The sequence below is a fragment of the Notothenia rossii genome, assembly GCF_949606895.1.
Source record: "Notothenia rossii genome assembly, chromosome: 3".
Taxonomy (NCBI): Eukaryota; Metazoa; Chordata; class Actinopteri; order Perciformes; family Nototheniidae; genus Notothenia; species Notothenia rossii.
Window position 1 is genome coordinate 75,695,721 of NC_136901.1, and position 23,303 is coordinate 75,719,023.

Consider the following 23,303-nt stretch of genomic DNA (forward strand, 5'->3'; position numbering starts at 1 on the left):
AAATCTGAATTTAATTTAGGTACATGGATTCTGTGTTCGGAGTAATTAGAGGAGAGCCAGAGCAGGCTGATTTGGTTGTTAAGGCCGCCACCTGCTACCCCACGCATGCGCAGTTCATGCCTGCCAGAGGTGGCCGCAGCGTTGTATTTTGGCTAGATGAGAGGGTTCACTCCCAGAGCATATTGTCTGTGACCTGACTAGCCTTGTCGTCACCAGTGGAAATCTTAATCACATTACGTGCTTTGTTGCTGTAGAAGAGCAAATGTCAGTTCTATGCTGACAGAACGTCCCAGTGTCTCAGCAATTAACTCTCGTGAAGAGACACATGGTGAGAAGGCTAGATTCACCCCTCTATTGAATGTTGTGGTTAAAATATGAGAGAGAGCCTCTGACCACACTCGCAACACCTTCATTCATGTAATCTTATTCCCATGGCATTTGTTGTGTTAAAATAACGTGTTTAATAGAGTAATGTCAATCAAAGTCATATAGGAAATAATACTTTAATTGTTTTTATAGTTGGTTTATTTGTTTTTGTATATGTTTCTTTTTTTCAAAATATATTCTGCATGTATCAGACATTTGTTTTTCCTTTTGGCTCGAGGGTTCTTGAGTAATTGTGGGCTTGCATCAGTGCAGAAATGTAATCGCCAGGCTTGTTCATAAATCAGTTTCCCAGCGTACGATGAAAAGGGCGGTGGCGCTGACAAAAAGAGGGAAAACGATTGTTGTCGAATTGTTTCCCCCGAAATCTGTGTCAGCTGCACATACAGCGTCCATATTCGTGCACATATAATACTCCGGAGTATTTTCTTCCTTTCTGTGTTTGTTTTTATTTGTATTAGATGTGTTTCCATCATTTTATTCGGAGGTGCTGAAATGCAGTCAGCATCTCTTGAGCGAGAGGGCTCCCCCTCCCCTTTTGCCCACAGAAACCATTGCAGGGAGGGAGAGAGAAAAAAAGAGAGAGAGAGCTATAGTCAGTGAAAGCAGCCAGCCTTGCACTGTAGGATAGAGAAATTTAAAAACAGAACCCAGCATAGACAAAGGAAAACATGGATGCACTGAGGAAAATTCCCGTTAAACAGGCACCAGAGAGGATGCGGTGGTATTCCTGCACATAGTCGGAGTTATGCACGGATAATTTCTTCGTTTTTAATGAGGCGGGTGGGCACTCACAGCAAGCTGAAAAGACGGACAGATTCCTCCGACCCGTCTGTGAATTCTGCCTGCCTGCGATGGCTGTGACGGCACGATGCTGTTACAGTGTAAATGAGAATGTGCCTTTTTCTTTATATGTTGTTATTTTCATACTGAGTAGCCTTACAAATGCACAAATTCGATACTCCATTCCGGAGGAGCTGGAAAACGGGGCATTGGTCGGTGACATTGTCCGGGATTTTGGTTTGGACCTGAGCAAACTTTCCACGCGACGCGTCAGAATCACTTCTGACAGTGGACGGAGATATTTCACCATAAATCACAAAACAGGGAAGCTGGTTGTGAGTGACCGCATTGACCGAGAGACAGTTTGTGAATTCAGTGGCACCTGTTCACGCAACCTTGAGGTGGTATTAGAGAATCCACTGGAGGTGCACAACGTGGAGGTGGACATTTTAGACGTTAACGATAACGCGCCACAATTCCCTCGAGATGAATATCAGCTCGAGGTGTCCGAGTCCGCTCTCACCGGTTCGCACTTTCGCATAGAGGGAGCTCAGGATGCAGATGATGGTTCCAACTCTGTGAAGCAGTACCGCCTCAGCCCAAACAACCACCTCACTCTGGACTCTATTAAGCCCTTTTCAAATAATAAGCACATCGACTTTATTCTTAAAAAGCCCTTTGACCGCGAGCAGAAACCCTCTCATCAGTTAATCCTGACAGCAATGGATGGAGGCACCCCACAGAGAACTGGCACTGCCAAAATCAATGTACGTATACTTGATGCCAATGACAATGTACCTGCGTTTGACATCTCTGTGTACAAAGTAAAATTGTACGAAAACTCTCCAAAGGGTGCACTTGTGATCAAGTTAAATGCAACAGACCCTGATGAGGGCTCAAATGGGGAAGTGTTTTATTCCTTCAGCAGTTACACGCCAGAAAGAGTCAGACATATGTTTTCCATGGACACAGAAACAGGTGAAATTAGGGTGAAAAACAACATAGACTATGAAGAGACAAACTCTTATGAAATGTACATTCAGGCTATGGACAAGGGGCCAGCTGCTGTGGCAGTTCACTGTAAAGTAGTCGTAGAAGTTTTGGATGTCAATGACAACATTCCTGAGATTATACTGTCTTCACTCTCCAGTCCTGTACGTGAGGATGCCCGGGCTGACACAGTTGTAGCATTGATCAGTGTGAATGATCGTGACTCTGGAAAAAATAAACAAGTTTCCCTTGATATCATGCCCAATCTGCCTTTTAGGATCAAGTCTTTACGGAACCACTATACTGTTGTTACCTCTGCTTTCCTAGACCGGGAAACCATCTCATCCTACAATGTCACTGTCAATGCTGTGGATGGAGGCACCCCAGCCCTATCATCTCAAATGACCTTTAAGGTTGCTGTTGCAGACGTGAATGACAACCCGCCTCGTTTTGAACAGACATCCTATACCGTTTATATTACAGAGAACAATGCTCCTGGTGCACCTTTGTGTGTTGTTAAAGCCACAGATGCTGATGCTGCTGAAAATGCACGCATCACCTATACTGTCCTGAATGACAACAACCATGGCATCCCTGTTGCCAGCTACATCAGCATCAAACCTGCCAAAGGTGAAGCCTATGCCCTGCGAGCCTTCGATTTTGAGAAGTTGAGAGAGTTTCACTTTCAGGTTAAAGCCCAGGACAATGGTGTGCCTCCCCTAAGCCGTGTGGCCACTGTGTATGTTTACATTATGGATCAGAATGACCATGTGCCCAGGATAGTCTCCCCACCTTCCAATGGCAGCCGCTCCACAGAAACGCTGATGAAAAACGCTGAAGCAGGAGCATTGGTTACCAAGGTGACAGCGTGGGATGGTGACGCCGGGCAGAATGCTTGGCTGCTCTACGCCATTGAGCAGACAAACACAGACCTTGACCTGTTCAAGGTGCATGAGTACACCGGCGAGATACGCACCACAAGGCGGGTCATTGAGGACAACTCCACCTCCTTCGTCTTGACAGTGCGAGTACATGATCATGGTTTACCGCCACTCTCCTCCACAGCCATCATCCATGTGCACGTGATGGAGCTTCCTCCAAAGTTGACCCCTGACCCTAAGCGTATCATCCGACCGAACAGCCCCCTGATGTTTTCCAACGTCACCCTCTACCTCATCATTGCTCTTTGTGCAACAACTTTTGTGTTCCTGGTCACCATCTTTGTGCTGGCCATTGTGCGTTGCCATGCGTACTGCACCCAGCCTGGCTCCTGCTCCCCATGTTGTGTATCCAAGAAAAGTGTTCCAGAAGGTGGCACCGCAGCAGGTGGTGGTGGGGGAGGAGGAAGAGCTGCACGTGGAGGTGGTGGTGGTGCTGGTGGTGCTGGTGGTGCTGGTGGCGGAGGGCAACCAAACGACAATGTGGCCATGCGACGTGACCTCAAAGGGGAACCGCATTATATTGAAGTGCGGGGAAATGGGTCTTTAACTAACACATATTGTTACAAGACATGCATGACAGCCACGTCAGGAAGCGACACATTTATGTTCTACAACACGGGACGGCCACACAGTAGCACCTGGGGCTCAGGCTACGTCACCAGCCACAGCGGACAGAGCCAGTTAATTGTACGGCGACTCAGTATGCCAGATGCAACTGTTCAGGTGTGTGTCTAGTGTGATCTCTGTGTTTGTTGTTTTAGATTGCCTCATAGCAGTAAATGAGCCACAAGGTACAAGCTATAAAAACAAAAATGCTCAGACAGTTATGGCTCAGGCTTTGCTCTAGGGCAGTGTTCTTGCAGTTGGGTTGCAGTTTACATTTATGGCTCTGAAACTGTTAAAGCCATTTATATGTTCTACAAGCGTGTAATGTTTCACAATAATACATTTACTTGCTGCTCTTCAGGACAGATGATTTTTTAAAAAAGGCAGATTTTGATGTACAAGTTATTTCCATCACTTGCAAGATGCCTGAGAAAATGATCTAATGTGAGAAAAATATACCACCATTTTTTTTAGGTACATGCTTCCATTATTACGTTTTAATGGTCGTTACATTAGGTGCCATTAATCTTCAGGTCTGCATCTAAAAACAATGTGTGGGTAGTTTCTCTGCACGGTTTATATGAGTGGGTTGGTTAATGCACTCTGATTTGCTGGTTGTGGTAAGTGTCTTTGTGTTTGTTCCACGCTTGCTAAAGACCAGGCATTTGGAGAGTCGGTGAATATATTAAACCGTCCTCCACAGTTCTACAGAAAGCTGTAATCTGCTCTCTGTTACATTCTCTCTTCACAACAAACCAGTAGATTTCAGCTTGTTCACCTATGACCCCACACAGCCAATGTTATTTGTCACCTCTGGGCTGTGTGCCACACTATTCAAGTCCAGTAGGTCCAGAGGGCCTTCAGTGGTTATCTCTAAAGAGAGGGACAGTCTAGAAAATAGAGCAGCATTTGCCAGCTGCAAGGGCCTACAGTCCCACTGCACCAAAAATATCCTCTTCTGGTCACGTACCTCTCTGGTAGTGAGCAGCAAGCAAGCATTTTGGAATAGGGGAAGAAGGCAGGAAGGAGGCACCAGAGCTTCAGTTCATGTTTCTTTTGCTATTTAAAAGGATGCATAGAGTTGTTTGCATAATTTAAAGAACCAAACAGTATTTTTAGAATAAAACAAATATTATTTACTTTCAACATGGTGATGTGAGCCTCTATCGGTCTGTCTATTCAGTGAAGAAAAGGATATTTGAGTAAAGGAGTAATGAAAAACAGGATGAAATGTGTACGGGTATTGTTCTGTTATCACTTGATGTGTCCCTCATTAAATGCCAGTCATGTTTCTATTTAATTAACTGTCAGCGATGTGTTTCTCAGTACTGTGCGTGGATTGGCTGGCTGTGCGCAGATGAGGCGGGGGGATGAAAGGTGATTGGACAGAGTGTTGATGGCGGAGGTGTGCGCTCTGTATCCATGCTAGGACTGTTCACACAGAGGGAGAGGGAAGAATGGAGAAAAAGGCGAGAAATTGATTGAATGGGCAAACAAAAAGCTTTCTTTACAAATTACAGTCAGGCAAGGCAATTATGAAACTAAAATCTCATGATGTTTTAGGTTTCTTTCCATTTTTTTACTGAATCTGGTTTCTCCCCTCAAAGAAAGAAACATAATGCATTGGTAACTCATTCGAAGTATGAGTCAGATTTGTTTTTGTTTGTCTGTTTACAGTCATTGCATAAACTACTTACATTCTTGGTTTGCATGCATGTCTTCCCTTGGGAGTATATCAGACTATGGACATGCTTAGGTTCCAGATGCTTTTATCTAGTGTGTGTGTTTTCATTTAGCCCAATAAACACCATACGGCCAAACAGACCTCTCCCTTCAGCCACTGCTGTCCCGTTACAGGGAAAGCGTTTAGCTAAGCCATTTAGTCCCATTTGTGGACAAACTGGTCTTATTTTAACATTGTTTTTATGTCTCAATCTCTTCTTGTTTGTTATGTGAATGTTAATATTAGACAAATAGCTTGTGTTTTACTGTTTCTAATGCCGTAATAATATGCACTTAAATATCGATCTAAACTATTGATCTAACCACTGATTGCTTTTTAAGGAGTGATTGTCTGAAGAATAATCAAGTGCACCCAGTTTTAAGTGTCTTCATTGCTTCAGGGCTCTGCTCTGTGTGAATGACTCCAGGAAGAATACTAGCCTTCTCTCATTGAGACCAAATATTGTCTACTGCAGACTCATAGAGGTCAATGCAGCTTCAGCAGCAAGCGAACATCTGTCATATTTGAAAGGGAATTGGATTGCAAATGGGTCTCGTGTGAACTGCATGGCCAACAGAGAATTGTAATTTCCTCAATCAGATTGTTTAAGGACTGTCAATGGTTTTGGTTGAGATTAGAGAAAATACAATCTGGGTGTGGTCAGTTTAACAGAACATGTTGCTGCAGCAAAAGCATTGTCAATACTGAATGGACAGTCTTCTCACCACATTTCTTCTGGTTTTATGATTTAAGATTTTTTTTCAGAAGCACAAACAATGAAATTGCATTTTAGGAGGTCTCAAATGAATTGCATCACTGGCAGAGGTTCCAGTAGTGTGGTGTCCCTTTTAGTCTTTCTTTCTATTGTAGTGTGTCTGACGGGGTTAACATGATATCTGCCCGCCCCCTCTTTCCCCCACCTGTGACCTTCACAGGACTGAAAGGATGGAGGGCGGTGGGTGCAGGGTACAATCTTGACTGAGTTCTGCACAGTTACCATGGTGAGATGTGTCAGACTGACTTAGGCAGACTGTGTGCCTGTGACACTCTAGGTTTTGATCATTGTTAAGAGGATGAAACAGAAAGAAAGAACGTGAAAGCATGGGAAGGGAGGGTGGTGAATATACAGAGGCAGAGAGGGTGGTACGGTGAGAAGGAAAAATACAGCAATAGACGCAGGTCTTTCAGAAATGTAGATCTAGCATCACCAATAAACATCTTGATATTTTTGGTGTTTTTTTGAAGACTGACATTTTGGAATATCTTCATAAATTCATAAAGAATGTGAAAGAGAAAGAAAAAAGGAGCATTGAGTAGAATGCATCTTTGAATTGAGTCTGTCATCAGCACCCAGCAATGTTTCTTATATATCACATGGTCAGTGGTCAACTCTCAACATATTTTTTTATTTCAGAGGACATGGATGGGATCGGAGGAGATGAGTTACAATCTTTAATTCAACACTTTTTTCTCTCCATAGGCAGCAGCAAGCTTTCACTTCCATGAGTGTGTGCGACTGAGTTTGTTTGTGTATGTGTGTCTTGCCATGGCTTATTAATGAGATGGTATTGACTTTAGCGTGTACTTAAGACTCAACTTCTCTCACTTTCTCTTGCAGCCCAGAGTGCAGAGTGCCGACTGGAGATATTCAGCCTCACTGAGAGCAGGCGGTATGATGCAGAGGTAAGAATCCAATTTATTTTCTGTCACTTGCACAAAGTATCTCAACAGTCACTTTCATCATTTTTTGCTAAAGACCAACAGGCATGCACGCTATTGTCCCACATGATAATATTCAAGCCAATAACCAAATCCGGCACCACAGACTGATCGTAAGAAGCAACCATTCTTCATTCTAGCTAATTCTGTGAGTCGTCTTGGATATCCTCAAATTGTCTACAGGAATGGCCTCAATATGCCAATGGGAAATCATGTGAACTGCAACTGAAAAACAAACTGAAAAAAGTATTGAAGCGTCATTCTGCTGCCAGTTCAGAGGGAGAAGCCCTGTCATGCAGAGGCCGAGACTAAAGATAATAATCACACACCAAGAAGTCATTCTCTGAACAATCTGTTTCAGTTAGTTGACATTAAATAAAACTTAACATGAGACAGTACCTTTATTTTTTCCATATATTGACCATATGGAAAACATCTATAAATGTCTGGAAATCCTGAGAGATCTGCATCACAGAGAGGATGATACATGTTTATACAATGGCCTCTTCCAGTAGAGATGTCTGAGATCATCTTGCTGGCAACTGCTGCTCAGCTGTGATTGCACTTCTGAGGGGAAATAACAAGGACCTCATATAAGTCTTTATCAAACCAATAAATTAAAATATTATTATATATATATATATATATATATATATATATATATATATATAATATTGTATTTCTCACAACACAAGGTTTATTTGTTAACTTTAGCTACTTTAACAATTCAGATGAAAAATATAAATACAATTATTAACAATAATTTATTATAACATATACTGTTTTACAGGTTAAGATACAACTTGTGTTATCTGCCTCTCTGCGGTATATATTTAAAAAACAAAATAAACATCACTCCTCTGTTGCTGCTCATCTACATGAGTCTACCGAGGCCCAAGTGCATTTGTTACATTATACTGTAGCTGCCGATATGTGTACGAACGTGTGCACTCGGATGTCAATGTCAGATTAATAACTCTGGACCATCTGAGTGTCATTAATGTTACAGAATCCCTCATAATTACAGCAGGGATTAATGAGCGTTAATGTCCTTTTAGGCCAGTCCAACACATGAAATCTTTCTCATCACTACCTCTGGTGTGTTTTAGGTTGACTATCCCCATGTCCCATTACCAAGCCTTACTAAATGTTCATCTATAATCACAGCTTGTAGAGGAGATATCAAACCCTTTAATGGCACTGACCTATTCTTTTCATTTAATAATTGAATATGTTAAAGTGCAAATGATTCCCTACTAATTTTGTTTGTTATAGGGTTGAGTCTGGGGGAAGAAGGAGAGAGAAGGGCTGCTCGTACTGTAGATCAAACATGTATTATCAGCCCAGTGTTTGCCATTAATAATTCAACAGTGTACCTTGATAATGCTGATGCTTCGCAGCATTTAAAATGGCCTCCATCGCCAAATCACTTTTGTTCTCCTCAAAGAACCACTGTACAGGAATATGGCTTCTCATATACAGTATCTAAGTGCCTTTAATATTACTAACCTACAGACTTCTACACAATTCTATTTAAATGGTAAATGATTCCCAATAGTTTTCATAAAGACTAAAGGCTGCTTATTTTCAATAAATTAACCAAATATTGATGCCTTCGAAACACACACATTCCTTCATGAAGGTTATATCCTAATCAAGACTATGGTAATGGTTCATGGTCTGGCTGTAACAGCATGTCTGTATAAATGGTTTATGCCCTCCTTGCTTGGATCATAACAGAAAGCAGGGGCCCTTTCTCATCGATCGTCATGGTCGAAATGTTATTGTCAGAGCCAGAACATATTTCCCTTTTTAAAGATAAGGTAGAAGCAGTGAGAGAGAGAACTGTGGTTTGTATCAACATTTATTTTGCAATTGTTAAGTAATACAGAGAGTGAAGCATTTTTTAGTAGAGGGGAGGATGCTGAAATCCCACAGAGGGAGTGTGAAAATGTAAGAGCGACCATCTGTAATCCATAATCCAGAGAATTCCAGAAAAATCTAGGGTGAATACTTTAATCCTAATCTGATCATTACATTTTCTAACCCCCACAAATAGAGTACCAAAGTTTGAATCTGTAACATTGTGTATTATGGCAAACGCATGGACACAACAAAATGTAATGCGGGAGCTTATACGTCACAGTCATCACTTAAATCTTAAAAAGTAAAACTTCTGTTTTGCGGTTTAATTTAGCATAAGTTAGTATATCATATCTGAGAGAATACCAGTGTGTAATATGTGCATGTTTGTTTCTTGTGTTCCAGCTCAGTGCACATGGAAGAGTCCGCAGTAATGCAAGGAGCCCAGGGTGTCCTGGTTCAGAACTGGCCCACTGCGTCTAGCGCTGCTGGTAAGAATGCTACTTTCACCTAAACCATCACAACTCAATTAAAGACTATTTTAGGCACAGTAAAAGAAAATGAAAAAAACATTAAAGAAATGTAGGAGCTGATTTGGTATACTATGTGGAAATCTGTACAGCATTATCCATATTCAGACAAAACCCTCTAAGAGTATCTTAAACCAATAACTCTACATTCCTCAAGAGCTTATCAAACCACAAGAGAGTAATACAATGAGGAATACAGATATATCATTTACGAGACCCCCCCCTAACCGGTCCTAACACTTCCCACTGATGCAGGGAGAGGAAATGACACATGCTATAGGCGTAGATAGATATCTCTGCTCTCTGTATCAGTAAAGGAGACAATACTGACAAGAAAAGGGCGACAGAGACACAAATGCATTGGATTATCAGCAAGATGTTTACAGAGGAATAAACCACTGAGCGACAGATGACAACCATTAGAAAACACTATTCAAATACAATTATATATCCTCCCCTTTATCTTTCTTGTTCTTTTGTTCAGCTAATAATATTATTCATATATTTAAATGTAATCATAAGCTTTTAATACATTTATTATGGACATATGGTCATTTGAAACATGGCACCTGTACATAACACAATTGTGTATTATATTTAATGTACCGTTGAAAGCTTTGTAAATATATTTTAAAATGACTTGCTCTCAAGGAAACACCATTTTAAATAATGTTAGATTTCAGGCCTTTCAGTTGCAAGCTCAGCTCATGCAATTGAAAAAAGGAGTCCAATTAAATGAGTACATGTTGGCAGTGCTTTTGCTGTAAAGCAGATGCAGGCAAGTGACTCATATGAAAGTTTCAACTTCAGATTGTTACTTGATAACCATTACGTTTAAATGTAACATTCTAAACCACTTGTTACATAGTTGGAAACGGAACAAATGCATAAATATTGCAAGAGGTGACTTTCCTCATAATCATAGGGAAGTGGGCTCAAAAGGGATTAAGAGTGAAGCAGAAAAAAGAGTGGGCTGGCAGAAAGATGGGAGAGAAAGGAGAGAAAACTAGATGGAAGTATCTCCAATAAGAGGACTGGAGATACGACGGAAGTGTAATTACATTGTGATTAAGGAAATAGAGATGGCCTGTATGGTGTCTTTCATAGACAGAAGGCGGTGTGCTTGGTAGGCAGACAAGCTACCTATAAACTCACTACTTTCTCTTCCAGCCACTCACACACACACACACACACACACACACACACACACACACACACACACACACACACACACACACACACACACACACACACACACACACACACACACACACACACACACACACACACACACACACCCTCCTCCACTCTGCCATTGATTTGTTGCCTTGGCTGAGGACGTACAGCCTGCAGGCACTTCAAAACATGAGAGATATAAACAGAGAGAGGTCAGAACAGGCAGCAGTGACATCTTCAGGGTGGGTCAGTGGTAACAGGATCAGCTGGTGAGGATTTAAGGTGGTCTAATTTAGCACTTTCAGAACAACACATTTTGCAAACACTAAGCTTGCTTCGCCTAAGGGCTAACTGTCCCTTCTTCATGTCTTTGTTATCCAGGTTAAGAATGAACATATTAGCTGTATTAGTTTAAGGTCAGAAGCTAGAGTTGGATTAATGGTAATTCTGGGTTAAGAGCGTTGGATAATATGAAAATAATGTATGTGTAGAGCTTCCTGACTGGAGCACAAGATTGGGAAAGATGTGTGTTCACACTTTGAAGTTGGTTCTGTTCATCATCTCTCAGAAATGAGAGGAATGGAGATATGTATTCAATGTGACCTGTCACGTCACTATGAGTCACAGTCTGTGCTATTTTTAGCCAAATCATCTTGTTTGTTGAAGGCTGTGATCCTGAGGTGGACAGCAGGAGTATATCAAAGTTGGGTTTGTCGAGGGAATTGTTTGACTGATAATGCTGCTACTGTAGGGTGATGGTTTGAATCACAGTAGTTTTAAAATAAAAAGGCGAGATAGCGGTGCAGCTGACAACGCCCCTGCTTCTTCCTCTCCGATTAGTGAATGTGTGTGTCTGCGCGGTGCATCTTATTTCGTGTTTTTAGTGTGTTGTGTGCTTGGCTGTGTTTCTAAGTGTGTTTTGGCTGCCTGCTTTGTGTGCTGCCCCCGCTGTGACAGATGGAGCGCAGCCCACACCCAGATTAACAGACCCACATTAATGAAATCATGGTTCTGATTGCTGTCAAACTCTCTCTCGCTGTCTGTTTGTCACTCCCTGTTGCTTTATACTTTATCTCTGCTCACTATTTCACAAGTCTGAGTACAAACCAAAGGCATAGAAGGCTTCAGAGATAACTGTGCAGTATTGCAACCATCCCCTGGAGAGATTGGGCAGAGAGAGGCAGGGAGAAGGGGGATGGGCAGGATGCAGAGCGAGGGATTGAGAAGAAAGAAGAAACACATGCGCCATAAAGATAGACACGGTAGAGGAGAAGGTGGAGAGGAAAGTGAAGACATGAAAAACATCAACTGGGAGGGGGTGACAATGAGTAAATCAGAATGATTGAGTGTAGCAAAGAAAGCAGAGGGAGCTGAGGCTGCTGTTGCTAAGGGAGAGTGGCTAGACTACAAGAGAGAGAGAGAGAAAGAGGGAGAGAGAGCTTGCAGCATTATACTCCATCAGCACAAGCACTGTCACCATGACTCCTACCAATGTCCTACTGCCGGATGTAGTTTCCACGGCAACCATTCATGGCCTCTAATATTGGCAGGAGAAAGAGGAAGGTGGTGGTGTGGGGCGGGGGGGCGTTATATAGAGGGGAGTGCAACATATGGTGTGGGCTAACGAATCAGGGGGGAAGGGTAAAAAAGATTGTGGGATCAGGTGAAGGACAAGACAATGGGTGGTGCAGGCTGGAATACGTGTACAAGAACACATGTTAAAACAGAGCATGAGGGGATGGAGTTAAGCAGGTAGGGAAGTGTTTGAAAAGTAAAGGGGTAAGCGGTGTAAAGGGAAAGAAGAGCAGAGGAGTCAAAGCGAGTGACCTATATTCACTGCAGGGCGGTGGTGTACTACAGAGATGGATGCAGGTTTGCGGCTTTCTGTATATCACACCTACATACACACTGAAAACTACACACAGAGAAAGAAAGGAACACATATTTGATTAGAGTTAACAGTAATCCACTGCACCCGGCACTTGTCAAGGCAAAAATAGACTAAAGGTTGGAGGCAAAATGCCAAGAGAGAGAGGTGGTCAAGAGAAGCCTTCTTGCTTCATTTTGTTTCCTCAATGCACCAGCACTTGACGATAGTGTCTGCTCTGTGGCATATGGCCACAACATTTTTGCATTAACATTTACTTTATCAGTTTTATTCTCATCAGGCAGGAAAGGAGCACGTTTATATATATTTTGTACATTATACACATGTACATTGTGTGTGTGATGTGAGTAGTATAAGGCTATATGTCTTACTTTAGGCATGCAGTCTTTGAATTAGGCTTCAAAATCAAAATATTTTTGGCAAACACAATCACATCTGCAGAACAGTCTAGAAATGGTCAGAGACTTCTCGCAATTTTGAATTCTCTCCGCCCCATCAGTTTCCTGTTCTTGACGTCAGTTATTTTTCTCTCCTTTATTGTTACTGTTTGTGTTCCCATCCTGCATTTTCTGAATCGTTATATATCCTGCCAGCTCTCTCCCCTCTCTTTCTCTCTGGAGAATAAATCAATTTCTACATCGGTGTTTAATTTTTTTTTGTCATTGCACATATACTGACATATAAAGCATATACACAGAGACATACTGCTAACAATCCGAACTCCCACACATGGCCCTAACTTCGTTGTTATTGTTATTGTGTTAAGCCCTGTCACTTGGGATTGCTTGTGTCCACCATCTGCCACAGGATCCAGCTGGGAGCAGACTGCAAGGTGCTCAACCTGGCATGAAACCCAAACAGACACACACAAATAAACACACACACACACACACACACACACACACACACACACACACACACACACACACACACACACACGTATACATCGTTGTCTCCAAAATGAATTTGCAGCGGACACTTCGAAAAACCACATACAGCCATCATTATTGTAAAACTACCCATCACAGTGTTTCTTTTTGCAATTCACTGCTAAGGAATATATGGTAATTCATGTAGGCACTTTTTTTATATATCACAACCAGGCATAGCAGTGGAAACACAGACACATGAATAAGAATTAGGTTCAGAGCAGACACAAAATCACATTTTGTTTCTACCACCAGATACACTAACTGCACAGCACACAGACAAACACAGGGGCTATTTTATAGAAGGGTGTGGTCTCAGCTAACTGTTTGCTATCATAACAATCACATATTTCTCTACCACTGCAGTGTGAAAGAAAAAACCCTCCTTCAGGATCCTTTAATCTTTTTCCCTCCCCCCACCCTGCGGTTTGGTTTTGAGCATCATGTTCATATCTGTATACCTGCACTTTCCGGCCCCTCTTCTTCCTCCTCCTCCTCCTCCTCCTCCTCCTCCTCCTCCTCCTCCTCAGCCAGTTATGTAACGTTTCACTGCGCTCCACTGCGCTTCTGCCCAACTGGCCGATGGTAGGGCGAGACAAGGGGATGAATAAAGTAGATGTGGCAAAATGGAGCTTGGGTGATGTAAATGGCTGTGAAAAGCTTGGGCTGCAATATGGGAGCGATCGGACATTCACACGCAGAGATGTTGGAGTTGAAGAGTGCAAAGATAAATATGTAGAAAATATCATTCTGTAATGCTAACATATTGATTACAGTGGCTTTTGAGTCGTTCTTGCATTTTAAATACAGAGGGTTTCAGATGCTGCTAGTTACTGATGCATGGAGAGAGTAATAGAGCTGGGGGCATCACTATGAAACAACAACCCATCCTAGTCTCTAATGTGGGTAATTATCACTGATGGACAAGCTGTTTAATACCCGATCACATTAATGTTACCATAAACATTGATAGTCATGATTAAGACTTGTCAATAACTGGGAGGGACGGGTGTTTGCTGGCCGAGTTTTCACGCAAGATTAATTGAAAGGTCAGAGGAACTGAGCGGAAGAGAGAAAGGGAGGTTGTGAAAGATGAAGAGGGAGGAGAGAAGTGAAGAAGTTTTGCTCTGCAACAGCCATCGACAAATCAGAATGGAGCAATTGCTCTGTGGAGATCACACTTGGGCGAGGTGTATCTGTTACCACCGAGAAGGAAAAGACACAGAGAAAAGACAGGGAGCAAATACAGTGAGAACAGACATGCAGTATAAGGAGTTAGATACACATGCGTTGTTTATTGAGGGACTGTATAACTGGCATTACTGAGCAAATCGCATCAAAACTAAATGTTCTGATTATATAAAAAGTACTTTATAAACCTCCCACTGCATCAAAGAGTATTATGATGTGACCTTTTCAGTTGAACCAGACATCAGTGTGTCCCATGATTTGACTTCAGCATCAGACATTGACCCTTTCAACAGAAATACACTGCCCTGCCCTTTTTGCTCTGCTCTTACCATGACTCATCACTCTCCGGGGTGTTGTTTTGTTTGTATATCTAAGTTTGCATCGGGGGACTTGGGTCTCATCGAGTTCCCGCATTGAGTTAGGAAGGTCATTTTCTTCCAAAAAAGAGCGTGGATAGTTCAGAGAAATGCATTGCCAGTACTCCAGTTTTTGTATTTAGTATTATTGTGCTCCTTTTTCTTATGTTCCTGCCTTCCTTTTGAGATTATAGAATTAGGGTCATGTTTCTGCTTGGGGAGTGCAAATAGGACTTATCAACTGGGGGAAGACTCGCCTTGTAAGTAAATGGTTAAGAAGCAGTGACTGGACCGGGCCTGTCCTCTCCTAATCTCCTCAATCGCATTGTCAAATTCCTTTTTCTCACTGTTGCTCTTGCAGTTGATTTGTCACAGTCAGTGAAAGTATGAGAATCGTTGGGGAAAGTGATGTGAAACAATTCAAATGCATGAACCATGCAAATCTCACTTGGGTCCCTGTCTGACTTTAAAAAAACGAATCTGAGAGAATTAAAGATGATATTGAAAATGGAAACTCAGACTAGGACAGCAACTACAAATGTGAATTATTGAGCAACCTCCCAATGAATCTATCAATAATTGGGTAATTGGTTAGTCTATCAAATGTGAGAAAATAGGGGAAAGTGCTCACCACAAATCCCAGAGCAGTTTAGTGCAGTGTTATTTGTTAATCAATTTATAATCTATGCTCTAATTCAGACATTATTTTGTATATATTCAACTTCAAGCATTTTAAATAATTGTTTCTGCGCCGTTGTCTAATTCGACCTAAGAAGCAAAGAAAGGCTTAACAGTATTGCATGCCTCTGTGATCTGGATTGTATGCCAGCAGGAGATGTCATGTTTGCCATGGATTACTCGGAGAGCAAATCTTACTGAGAGCTTGTAAATTAAAATGCTAAAATATTGAAAAACAAGTTTGAAGATTACGTTTTAAATTGATTAAAAGTAAACACTAAAATGGCAGACATTTGTACACATTATATTTGACAAAATTAAATAATTAATACCACTATTGTACAAGTAAAGCTTTTTAAATACTAGTGACCAATGGCAAAATCAGTTTTGATCAGTCATCATCTTGCATTTGTATACCAATGAAAAGCAGCACAGTAACAGCCCAACACAAACATAAGAACTTCATATGAGACTCTTGTTGGTCTCAGTGATGTAATGGATGATTTATATCAACCGGTCTCTATTGCTTTAACTACCGTTTGCATTCTCAATGACCCACTATATTTGAGATGACACAGTTTATTTAGTTTAAGAGAGGCAGCATAAATAAAGCTGAAACCACACATAGACAAGATTTGAAGATGGTATTCTCTGCCCTGGGTACTGCATGAGGTCAGGCTTCTTCTTAGAGACATGTGTTCCTTCTGGTTGGATGGAGCCCTGCTTAGTTAATCTTCCCTTTGGAAAGAACTCAGAAAAAATGTCTGAGAAATAAAATAAATATGTGAGGCAAGTGTGGCAAGTAGGTCATTGCTGTGAGGAAAGAAACAAAGTGACATTATTTTAGCTGGGAGACTTTGATTAGTTTATTTATAGACTAAACCATCTACACCTGCCACTGAATACCAATATGTTGGGTTTGTGTGCGCTTTTCCTTCATCTTTGGCAAGATACTGACGTTGAATTCCTCAAAAATACTGAACCACCAATCTAATTCTTTAAAATAATGACTAAGTGTCTACTGTTTCATCATAGAGTGCCATGGATGTTAGCTCGGACTAGGAGGGAGTCTTTGATTTATTGCCCACTTAGCAGTTTCTTCTTGGAGACCACCCATTAATTACAACCACCTCCCGCTTTTTATAGCATGTCATGGCCGTTCCCTCAAGGAATGCCACTCATAGACCGATTCGTTTTTTACAGTGGTTGCAGGGCATCAGTGAACTCTCCAAAGTAGAGCAAATACAGTAGTCCTGAAAGGTGCTTTTTTTTATGGCCAGCCACTAATGCCTTTAACAACCACAGGATGTGAGCTGCAGATCTCAAATGCAGAAATAAAAATATATTTATGCCAAAGAGAGATACTTATAGACCATGACAGATATTATTTATAAAAAGGTATTTGGAGATAATGCAGTAGGAGTCATTAAGTATACCGTATATCTTGTGAATTTAAAAAGAGGAGACATAGGGACCTATTTTCTTTTGTGCCACAGCAGCTCAGCAACAAAAACTTGAAATCTAGCTCTCTTTAAATATACAGGAAACTGAGCTAAATGTTCGTTTATTTAAAGAAAAAAATGGTACTATAGCCATTCATAAACACATACAATGTGTGTACATTTTTACAAAACAGAAGTTGTGAGCTCATTAGACGTCACAATCTTTACTATGAACACCTCACATTTTGCAGCTGCACTTAGAAACAGATCTATTTCCACACTAAACTGAAACTGTAAATTGGACAAATGTTTGGGAAATCTAGCTGAATGTGTTCTATAAACCTTCCGTATGATACCTCCTCTAAATATTTATTAAATCTTCCACTTCATTTTTGAACGCACAAACACAACCTGTCAGATGATGGGCAATTTGTGCTGCAGAATGCATCACATGTAATGCGAAAGGCTTAGTACATGTCAATCTTCCCCAGTTTGTTTGAAGGATTCAGCTTTTCATGTATCAAGGAGTCTATACAAATCATAACTATTGGTCATTTGTTATACCTAATCTGTTTAAAGCAAATAGATTTTTTTTAAAATAACCCATCCTCCATCTCTGTTTCTTTCAGATGCTGAAGGGGGAGAAGTTTCCCCCCCAATGGGTGCTGGCGTAGACAGCAACAGCTGGCACTTTCGCTATGGCCCCCCCGGCTGTCCTGGTGGACCCCCGCAGCACCTGAAACCTGGCGATGTTCCCCCAGAAGCCTTCATCATCCCTGGATCGCCCGCCATCATATCCATCAGACAGAACCAGGGAGGAGAGGACGACAAGAGCGATTTCATCACCTTTGGAAAGAAAGAGGAGGCCAAGAAGAAGAAGAAGAAGAAGAAGGAGAAGAAAGACAAGAAGGATAAGGGGAAGGATGATGGAGATGAGTAGAGGAGCAGAAAGAGTAACTAATAAAGAAGAAAAGGGCGCTGTTAAAACAGAGGTACCAACCAAAGTCCACTGGGTAAAGAGAAAATGCAAAAACTATTTTAGATTTTCCAATTTAATTTTATTACCTAATTTCACTGATAAGATTCTAAACAACCTGGCCTTACCAAGATGTATTTTACCATCAGTTCCTTACTGAAGGTACATCATTGATCTTGCCTTGATAACAATAAAATGATTGATTTTGCTCCACGCCCCTATGTGCCTACATACCCTGAGTCAACTCATGTCAGTCATCTCTTCCAATAAGGAATGACAACTCTTTGCCCTCGTGTTGATCTTTGTTATCCTTTAACCCACTGGGCACTTTGGCACCTCTGTCTTACCCCCTCCCCAACTGATGTGTAAACCATTCTCTCTGAGAGAAGACAAATACTTTGTACAAGAACAACAAAAAGCTCTGTGCCAGCCAAGGAAAAGAGAGAAAGCGTCAAAGAAGATTGGGACAGATGCATGCCATCTGGAGCTGGACACACACTACTTGTAAATAGCACAGGAGAGTCACTGAAACTAAGGCTTACATGACACTGCTGCAGATTCCTCTGATAGATACCAACAGTGTTTCCTGAGATCTTTATGAAACCACATGCACACATACGCATGCTCACACGTTCAAACATAAATACACATACTTACCATGGCAAAGTAGACAAGGAAAGCACTTGAGAACTAGAGAGAGAAATAAAAAAGGAGAGTAAATCCACTGACATCAAATAAATGTGCTTAAAAGTAGACAAGCTTTTTGCCCTGCACTGTCGCCTATGCGGTGCGCATGTGCACATGGACTCTCTCCGGATGGAAGCAGAATCCTTTGCAACCACTCTGTACTTCCTCGCTGCATTTGAATGACACAGAGAGCTTCATCTCATACCAGAACTCCAACTGAGGAATGCAGAGTACCTGAAATATTGAGAAATGGAAGGATATCTCACACTCTCCTGAGGATCACGGAGGGGAGAGTCCTGCTGAGCTGGCTTCTGACTCCGCTTAAAGTCAGTGGACTCTTATGAAACATTACAGAATCTTAGGAGTCTTGAGATTTTGACAACACCTTCTCTTCTCCCCCTGCCGCAGCAAAAGCCTAATGCTTTCTGCTTTGAATGTTTGGTAGCAACCAGTCCTTACCTGATACCTTGAGTTTACAACTGCTCACTTGCTTGTACTTGCCCCAAGCTGCCACGAGCCGTCGTCACCTCCCCCAGCTGCCTTTTTCTTCTCCACGGTCACCCATCCCACTGGCTGCCTCTTCATGTGATGATGAAGTTTATGAACTTATTCTGTTTTTCATTTTTTCTCTAAAGAGATTACATACTCCTACATTATTTATTTTCTTCCTTTTAAGCTTTAACTGCTTTATGCGTGTCATGCCCATTATTACCCTCAGAGACTGCCCCCAGCCCCCGCTCTGACCCCTGCTCAGGATTGATCCTGGGAATGGCCTGCTCTGAACATTGTGGTGTGCTGAGAACAGCATGGAGTAATGTGGATGTGGCCTGGGGAAGCCCAGTCGTGGGTATATGCCCTGAACTCTTGTCAGATGTCTCTCTAAGTCCACAACGGTTCAGTGCTTTTAACTTGCATACAACAGTACACTGTTAATTCCCTGTGTGTTGCCACTGATGAGAGGGGAGCAGGTGGGATGAAGCATTATACTGGGATGGAGGACTGGGATAAAGTGAGGAGAAGGGTGCCGTGGGCTGGCCCTCCATCTCTGTGTACAAGAAAAGAAAGTTGTCCTCCAAATTGATTGTTTAGGATCATTGAATCACATATTAGCTTTTATCTACATTGTAAACGTATAGCGTAGACTCTTCATAGATTGTCTCTGCATTAGTATTTGAAAACTACTTAAAAGTGGGCATCTAGGGATTCCCATCCCATGGCTATATCCCACCAATCCTCTCTCAGGAGGTTTTGAAAAAGGGGCTCACCCATGCCTCAAGACCTGCTTCTGTTGGTTCCCCTCCCCTGCCTGTAACTTGTTGCCACGTCCCCAAAGTTTTGCGGCTCAGTATGACGTCACTCCATTAAGTGGCTGCTGCATGTACTGCTCTAAGGAAACACATACTATATAGAGAAATATATATATAAATAGATAGATGGCTATGATTTTATTATTTTGTATTATCACTTTTCTGCATTACTCGCACAGGAGATATTTGTATGTACTTCTGTCTCTGCCAAACATCTATGTACTACAATCTTCACGCACCACCGATGTTGTACGGCATCCACAAAACCTCTTTAGATATTTGTAAATGCTATAGTGTGAGACCTTTCAACGCAAGTTTGTTATTTTTGTTTTACCAACTATGATTTTTGCTTTTGAAAACAAGCAAAGTTAGTAAAAAAGAAAAGAAAAAAAATCACTCTTTGTGTCCAGCTTTGACATGACGATCTAACTAACACTGTAATATTGTAACTGAAATATGTATGATCCTATGATGAGCTATCACTTCCCTTTCACTCTTAAAAAAAAAAAATGACTGAAAAAAATATTCCAGTGTATAAAAAGGTATATGTAGTGTATGCTTGTGTTTAGTGAGTTCATGCTGTCATTCTTTCCCAATGTTTGGTGGTGAACTATGGTGGCAATGTGCTGTCCAAAATGGACTGGCCATGATCTGTTGTAAAACCTTTTTTTTTTGTACACCTGCTCATCAACTGTGACAGTGAAGTAGTGAATTTCATTTCATTCATTTATTTTCAGACTTTTTTTATTTTTACCTAAATGGATACAGTTGTAATGTGTTTTGTTAATAAATCACTAATAAAGTTTTCTTTCTTAAAAATAAATGTGAATTCATTGTCTTGGGGGTATTAATGTGTGTGTGTCTTTACTTTTTTCTTTTTCCATCTGTGATTTGAACAAAGGTATTGCAATGAAATCATTTGGTGATGGAGAGGAAATTCAGAATATGGTTGAATTTAGATAATAACCTAGTTTTTTCAATTCAATTCTATCTCACATGCTCACATTATACATTTCTTCTTTGCACTATCAAGCATTCAGAGACGGAAACAGGCAAAATGACCTGTCCAGCACTGAAGCCTCATTTCTCCTTGTTAAAAGCCATGGTCACAGACGGTCCAAACAGTCCCTTGTGAAAAGAAGCTTTCAGACGCAAAACAATTTCATAGAGTGGCTGATTCGATTTATAATATCCCATTGGGTGAGTTTTTAGAGAAAAAAACACTCAATAGAGTGACATTATGCTGACCTGGATGAAATGCAACATTGATAATCAATAATTGTATCCAGCCATCTTCTCAGGCAGTCAGCTCAAGTATTTCCTAAAAGGTAATTTAAAGTGATACAGGAACTATAACAGTTTTCCCATTCTTACATGTTGTTTGCCTGGAAATAAACATAGATTTAGATGAATTCATGGCAGTGTTAAATATATAAGTTCCTGCATTTGTTTGTCTTAATAGTGATGCTTGGAATATAAACAAATATATGAAAAATCTTGTGAAAATGCTTTTTTATATAATTCCCTCCAGGAGACGACAACTGTTTCTATGGTTACAGCTATTTGGGGAATAGTCTCTATGGCAACAGCCTTATATTCTTAGCAAGGAGGCAAGTTGAAGCAGTGGGGTGCACTGGATGGGGTCAAGGTTATATGCCACAGATACAGCGGATGACTCTGGCTGCTGATCTGATGATGCAGTACCAACAGTGTCTCTGACTCCTCGCTCGCATTTGACTGTTGAGCAACACATCGCTGAAAGAAAAATACTTTAACAAAAAACACTTCCACCCACACATTTTAAATGCCTAGTTACACATTCCCATGAGCATTAACAAAACATGCTCTGGTCTCTCTCAATTTAGCCCCGTTTCAGTTATACAAACAAATGAATAAACAAGCAAACTGGCAATGTGCAGGAAAGAAGCCTGCAGTGTTTGGTCTGCAGAGCAGCAAATCTCTGGCTAATGAATATGGATATGTTTTATGGCAGAGTGAACAGAGCCATGCAAGCAGAGCAGTGGGCCAATCTGCTCGCTCTCTTCATAAGATGGTTGGTCCAGAGAGACAAATGTAAACATAACATATACAAACAGCCCTCTCTATTGTGCAGTACCTGCGTCTACCTTCATTTATGTGTTATATATCAAACCAACTATGAGAGCAAGTTTAAAGCAAACGATCTACTAGTGTGAAAGGCTCTTTAAAAAAATAAAGCATTAGGGTGCACTGGAGCTGAAGTGTGAATGTGTTTGTCTTAGTGAGTGTGTTGGCTGGTGATGTTGCCAGCTGCAGTGACTCAGCAAAACCCTCATCCTGCTGAGGAAAGCAAATTGAGTGACTTGGAAGCAACCAGGATGAAGATGGAGAGATTAATGTGCATAATAATTGTTTGACTGCGGCAATAACAGTACCACAAGTATGTGTGTGAGAATAGAGTGCCAAAGAGTTAATGAAACAGTAGGTTCATCATTTATTACATTTTTTTCAACCTGTCAGGGAATATTGTCTTAATTGGCCTGCTTTTATCCTAAATATAAATTAATAGATAGTACGCAAGTGCTATTTTTTCTTTGATAGTTGGTGTTTTATGGAATTTGAAGTAAATGACATGTGTATTTATTAGAAATATATTTTATTAATTATGCTGCAGACTCTTTAGATATACCATTTTGAACAATTTCAGTTAAATCCTAAATTGGATCCAATGTGTGCAGGCCAATATATGGTGTAAAATTAATCTTTGCTCTTGAGATGTACAACAGTTAATACAAAATAAGCTTTGTTTCTGGTTTTCTAATGTCAGTGTTTCCTGCTCAGAAATGCTAAATGTGATGGTACAGGTTAACGGCAACTTACATGAGAATCACGTCATAAACAAATGTCCAGTGCTGCATTATGAAATAAATGTTTACTTTGAGTGACAGATAGTATAAAATATTATCTCAGACTTCAGACACATGCTCCAGACTGACTTGTCGCCAATTGTCTCTCTCTTACACTGTTGAACAGCAGATTAAATATTGAACTTCAACCAGCAGTGTGTCTCTGTTTCTATTGTGTTAAATGCTATAGTATGCTGAGTGGTTGGGTAACAGATTGAAGTTAATTTCAGGAAAAAAATATTCAAGACT

The 23,303-nt window shown here is 41.0% G+C and overlaps 1 protein-coding gene across 24 annotated transcripts in view; it reads left to right on the top strand.

The window, feature by feature from the left end:
• LOC307031494 (protocadherin alpha-C2-like) overlaps nucleotides 1-21,007 on the top strand; it is a gene marked incomplete at its 5' end in the record, with an annotated part of 199,614 nt that extends 178,607 nt beyond the window's left edge. For 22 of the 24 annotated variants that reach the window (XM_079668626.1, XM_079668631.1, XM_079668648.1 and 19 more), the window contains 3 exons: nucleotides 7,046-7,110; nucleotides 9,415-9,500; nucleotides 17,829-21,007. In XM_079668626.1, coding sequence (XP_079524752.1) covers nucleotides 7,046-7,110; nucleotides 9,415-9,500; nucleotides 17,829-18,139 — 462 coding nt within the window. In that variant the 3' untranslated portion in view covers nucleotides 18,140-21,007. Of the gene's footprint in view, nucleotides 1-717; nucleotides 3,822-7,045; nucleotides 7,111-9,414; nucleotides 9,501-17,828 lie in introns of those variants that run through there. The other 2 variants (XM_079668625.1, XM_079668640.1) reach the window with 2 other exon arrangements.
• Nucleotides 21,008-23,303: the final 2,296 nt, after the last annotated feature.